Here is a 4491-nt window from a genome sequence, read left to right on the forward strand (position 1 = left end):
TCCTTACATTGCTACTTTTCCTTTACAGTCTGCAGACATACACGTAGCTAGCTAGCTCCAACCCCAACTTGTCCACGTGTCCTCCATTTGGCAACCAAAGAACAACCCACAATGCCTAAAACTAAACACAACATAGGGAAAGTTTTTTTTTATTTTTCCAAATATATATTTCCTTTTCTATGTTCTTTACAAATCTGAAAATTTGCATTGCTGGAAGTTGTTTTGTTTTGTTCTAGCTTAGTGCTTGCTAGCAGAGCAGGTCAAGCTTTATGTTACCAATCTGGGAATCAGAAATAAGATACCATTCATTTCACGCTAAAGTACAAACTCTTCAGCAGTAAAAAGAAAAGGCATGTGACATTGAACTGTTTTAAGCTTCCAAATCAGATTTTGGTCCACCTGCTTTTCAGCACCCCTCAAAGGAAGGAGGCATGCAAAAGAATGTGACCACAAGTCAGAAGAAGGCAAAACTACCTCAATTTTTCCATGCCTCTAGACCAAGATCCTCAAGTTTCATAAGCTTTACATGATCATAGCAAAACAAATTTCATTACCAATCTTTTTCTACTCGTCCCGTGACTACATTCTACACTAAAAACACTAAAATACTAATGTGTCGTGGTTTATATCCTATCTGGTTCTGGTTTTCAGCTCCTGCAATAGAAACCGGGTATGTTGTTGGTGACTGTCGATGGTGAAAAATGGTGGTGGAGAATAGTTGTGTTAGGAAAATGAAGTTGAGTGACAGCAGCTGGTGGTGAAGTGGCTGTTGAAGAAGGGAATCCTGATGATGCTGCAGCAGAGAAGAGTGGCATTGGAGTTGCTCCACCATTAAGGCCTTGGAGTTGCCATGCCCAATTTGGAAAGGAGTTAACATCCATTCTCTTTTCCGTTGCTCTTTCCTGAAAATATAAAAGAAGTCGAATTGTTAACAAACGCAGCAAAACTAGAATTGTCAGTGATTGGTGATAAACAGGAAATAAACCCCCTTTGCAATCAAAGAATTTGTTCATATTAGGGAAGCCTACAGTGCTTCTTCCAAGGGTTAAGAAAGCAAGGACCAATAGGGAATATCGAATGTAAAAAACAAGGAGATTCTTTGTAAATTGGATAGAAGATTTAACATAAAAAATTGAAGTGTACACCAATAACACAATCAAATGAAAACATTGCAAAGGTCAAGAAGAAAATACTTCAGGCAGAAAAATTAAGGTTTGATAACTTCTTATAATAAATTATGATAGTGACTAGAAGTGAATGTAAATTACCATTTGGATGGGAAAGAAACTGGAATTTATGTTGCTCATTATAGGAGGCTCCTCAGACGCCACCATTGAGCCATGAGACAGTTGAGCCCTCATAGGTGCTGGAGCACAGTTCTCATTCTGTAAACAGAACAAAATGCTTTAAAGGGAGTAGCTTAAGTTGCAAAGGACTTCTGTACAATAGCAAAGGTGAATTCAGCTGAGTGGGGCTTTCAAAAGTTGATCTCAACATTACCCTTGTTCTCATGTGAATAGGAATATCATCGCAGCCTAGCTGAACAGGGAAGCTGCTCAAATTGCTGTTGTTCTTTTGGAGCTCAGAAACCAAAGGGGGAGCAATTCCCAAGTTCAGATCAAGACTTTTGTCACTGCCTGTACCAAGAAGGTTGTAGATAGATGATGTATTGGTAGAAATAAAAGAATAGTTCAATTTTTTTTTTGCCCAACTAAATTGACAAAGGATTACACACAAAGATCTTACAAAAATGGATTCTCTAACAACAATATACCTCCATTGTGGGCCTCAGACATTATCTGACCATCATATGAGTTTGGCTCAAAGTTGGTGACTGCTTCTCTTCCATTGCATTTGATGGCAGCCTTGTCATATGCCCTGATTTCAAAGAACAACACTATACTGACTTAAATGAATCCCATGGTCAGTAAGATCTCAAAGTTTAGATATCGAGTAAAACGGTGCCTATATAATATCGTAAAGACCTTGCAGCTTCAATCTCGCTATCAAATAGGCCCAGGTATATATACCTGCAGGCAAGCAATGAAATACCATAACCAATGAAAACCAATTTCTCAATTCATCCGAACAATTTACTTTACAAAAACGAAGTCCCAACTATTTATTTGGTCCTTGCTGAACACAATTCTTTGTATTGTTCCCTTGTTCACTTATCATAATCACTTAGACCACACATAAATGAATACTCAAAATCCATATTCAAACACATTGACACATAAAATAATGACAGTAAAACAGAAAGGAGTTCTTACTTCTTGCCCAGAAACTGGCCCATTCGAGCTTCCCAGCGGCCACATTTGTGCAAAGTGACTCCCCTGTATTTTGAGCTTCCTCTAGAGAATCCGGTGCTCTGGCGACGCAGGATATGCACAAACTCTTCCTTTGTAAAATTGCTCATCTGCGTCACAGTCAAATTCAACCCCAGAACGAAATAAGACAATGCCAGGAAAAATCTTCACCATATTGTATGCATAACACACTCTGAAACCGACCTGCTTAATATCGTCTTCATAATCACTGACATTGAAATTAATATCAGCTTCAGTTCCACGGAACTTGATCGCAGCTCGATCATATGCCCTAAGTTCATGTTACCAAACACCCACAAATACCCGAAACGTTAAAAGAAAAAAACATGCACTAAATTTTTTATTAAAAAAATATTTATATCATCAAACAATAGGAGTCTTATTTCTTACCTAGCTGCAGCATGGGCAGTGTCAAATCCTCCTAAAATTTCAGAACAATAAACAAAAGACAAAAAGAAAAATATAATCAGCCACAAAAAGAAAAAAGAAAAAAAAAAGGACTAAGCGGTGGGTTTTGATTTTTCTTACCCAAGTACACCTGTTTCCCGCAATCCCTACACAAAAAAGAAGTGAGAGAGCTCAAATTCATGCCACAATCAAAATATCCAAACAGAGTGTTAATGGTGTTATCACCGTAGCCAAACACTAACCAAATATGAGATTCCCATCTCCCGGTTCTCCGATAGAACGTAACGCCCCGATACTGAGAGCTCCGAGACCTGGGTCCTCTCCGGCTCTTCTTCACTTTATGCTGCAGGGGCACGATCTGCTCCGCAGGAGCATAGTAGCTCGGCTCCACCTCCAATCCGGAATTGGACGATAGTCCCAGCCACTGCTTTCTCGAAGACGATGACGACGAAGAAGAAGAGCGTACGGATTGCGCGAGCGGGAAGAGCTGGATGGTCCGAGCATCACAGTGAGCGTTGTCGTCTGCAGCGACGTCGTTTGGGGAGAGGAAGTTGAGGTCTTCGTCGTCGCCGGTGGCAGTGAGGTTGGAGGAGGAGTTGAAGCTGGCTGAGCTCTGGATTGGGGAGGTGGTAGCGGGAAGGTGAAGAAGGTTGTTGTCGGAGCTGGAGACGACGTCGTTGCAGACGAAGCTGAGGTTGAGATCTAGCATTGCTTTTGTGTAAAGATTTGGGCTTTGTTTGGGTGGCGTGGTGGGTTCGGTGTTTGGGACGTGAATTCAGAGAGAGAGCAATGGCAGTGGGAAAATGGTGAGAGAAAATGATGAGAGTGGAAAAAGCATCTTCATTTCGAGAGCTTTGCTTTGTTTTGTACGTGTTTGTTAAAAGGATTGAGAGAGACGAGAGAGGAGGAGATGTGGTTGAAATTGAAGTTGGTTCTGGAAGCGCCGGCGTAAGCGAATCATAGTGAGGCCGGCTTTGTGAGTCTCTTCATTCATGCAAACCCACCGAAATTAAGAAGTTAATAAAGTTGTTAGAGAGAGAGAGAGAGAGAGAGAGAGAGAGAGTTGTTTGTTATGGAGCAAAAGAAAAAGGGATTAAAATGGAAGATAAATTCACTACACACATTTGGCCCACTATTCAATAATTTCAATCTTGTTAGAAAATTTTACACAATTTATCACAAAACTGTTAATTTGGATAATTAACAAAAGCGTATTTAATTATTGATTGTAAATGTAGGTGAGTGTTACGGTGAAGTTCGTATATGTCGGTCTAATTCTGAAGTCCATATACATCTACGATCAACAATCAATCACACACACAAATTTCTAATTGATTAAGTGAATTCATATTTTGGTACCTAGTAGTTTAATTTAACAACATATAAGATACTTGATAAGAGAACATTCATTCATGAACTTTGTAATATTTGGCACCTACTTCTTTATAGAGTGAATGAATAAGAAGTTGTAGGGTTTGATGGTGGGCTGAGAGAGAGTGGGGGGTTCAATCAGTCAGAGAGCGGTGGGAATATGGGGGTGTGTGTATGTGTCACATCTCAAATGTGGGTGACGAGACCATTCCCTGGTTCATATTGCCCCCTACCCTCCACCCTCTCATCTGGCTGACACATAGCCACTTAGCCATAGCCATCAACATTTATCAATAAAGATAATCAATTTTTATGATTTGTTTTGTTGGGAAAAATTGGCACACCCTTACCTTTGAAACTCTCAATTAGACAAACTTGTCAA

At 39.9% G+C, this 4491-nt stretch overlaps 1 protein-coding gene across 2 annotated transcripts; it reads right to left on the reverse strand.

The window, feature by feature from the left end:
- Nucleotides 288–3921, reverse strand: LOC18773658 (AP2-like ethylene-responsive transcription factor TOE3). 2 transcript variants are annotated; one of them, XM_007205081.2, is made up of 10 exons: nucleotides 2981–3920; nucleotides 2859–2884; nucleotides 2721–2751; nucleotides 2514–2601; nucleotides 2274–2419; nucleotides 1986–2030; nucleotides 1775–1878; nucleotides 1501–1637; nucleotides 1269–1385; nucleotides 288–902 (listed from the first exon to the last, which is right to left on the reverse strand). In XM_007205081.2, exons 1-10 carry the CDS (start codon nucleotides 3445–3447, stop codon nucleotides 648–650), a joined length of 1416 nt encoding a protein of 471 aa, XP_007205143.1. In that variant the 5' UTR covers nucleotides 3448–3920; the 3' UTR covers nucleotides 288–647. The 2 variants fall into 2 exon arrangements, with proteins under 2 accessions (XP_007205143.1, XP_020420590.1); XM_020565001.1 differs by lacking the exon at nucleotides 1986–2030 and having other exon boundaries at nucleotides 2981–3921.

Source organism: Prunus persica, chromosome G6, assembly GCF_000346465.2.
Source record: "Prunus persica cultivar Lovell chromosome G6, Prunus_persica_NCBIv2, whole genome shotgun sequence".
NCBI lineage: Eukaryota > Viridiplantae > Streptophyta > Magnoliopsida > Rosales > Rosaceae > Prunus > Prunus persica.

What these genes read in the sequence shown, in the direction of transcription:
- LOC18773658 (XM_007205081.2), bottom strand. Translation starts at nt 3,447, where the DNA reads ATGCTAGATCTCAACCTCAGCTTCGTCTGCAACGACGTCGTCTCCAGC. An exon ending in CGGGAAACAGGTGTACTTGG is followed by an intron (nt 2,752 to 2,858) that starts GTAAGAAAAATC and finishes CTGAAATTTTAG; the next exon opens with GAGGATTTGACACTGCCCAT. An exon ending in ATGAAGACGATATTAAGCAG is followed by an intron (nt 2,420 to 2,513) that starts GTCGGTTTCAGA and finishes ACTGTGACGCAG; the next exon opens with ATGAGCAATTTTACAAAGGA.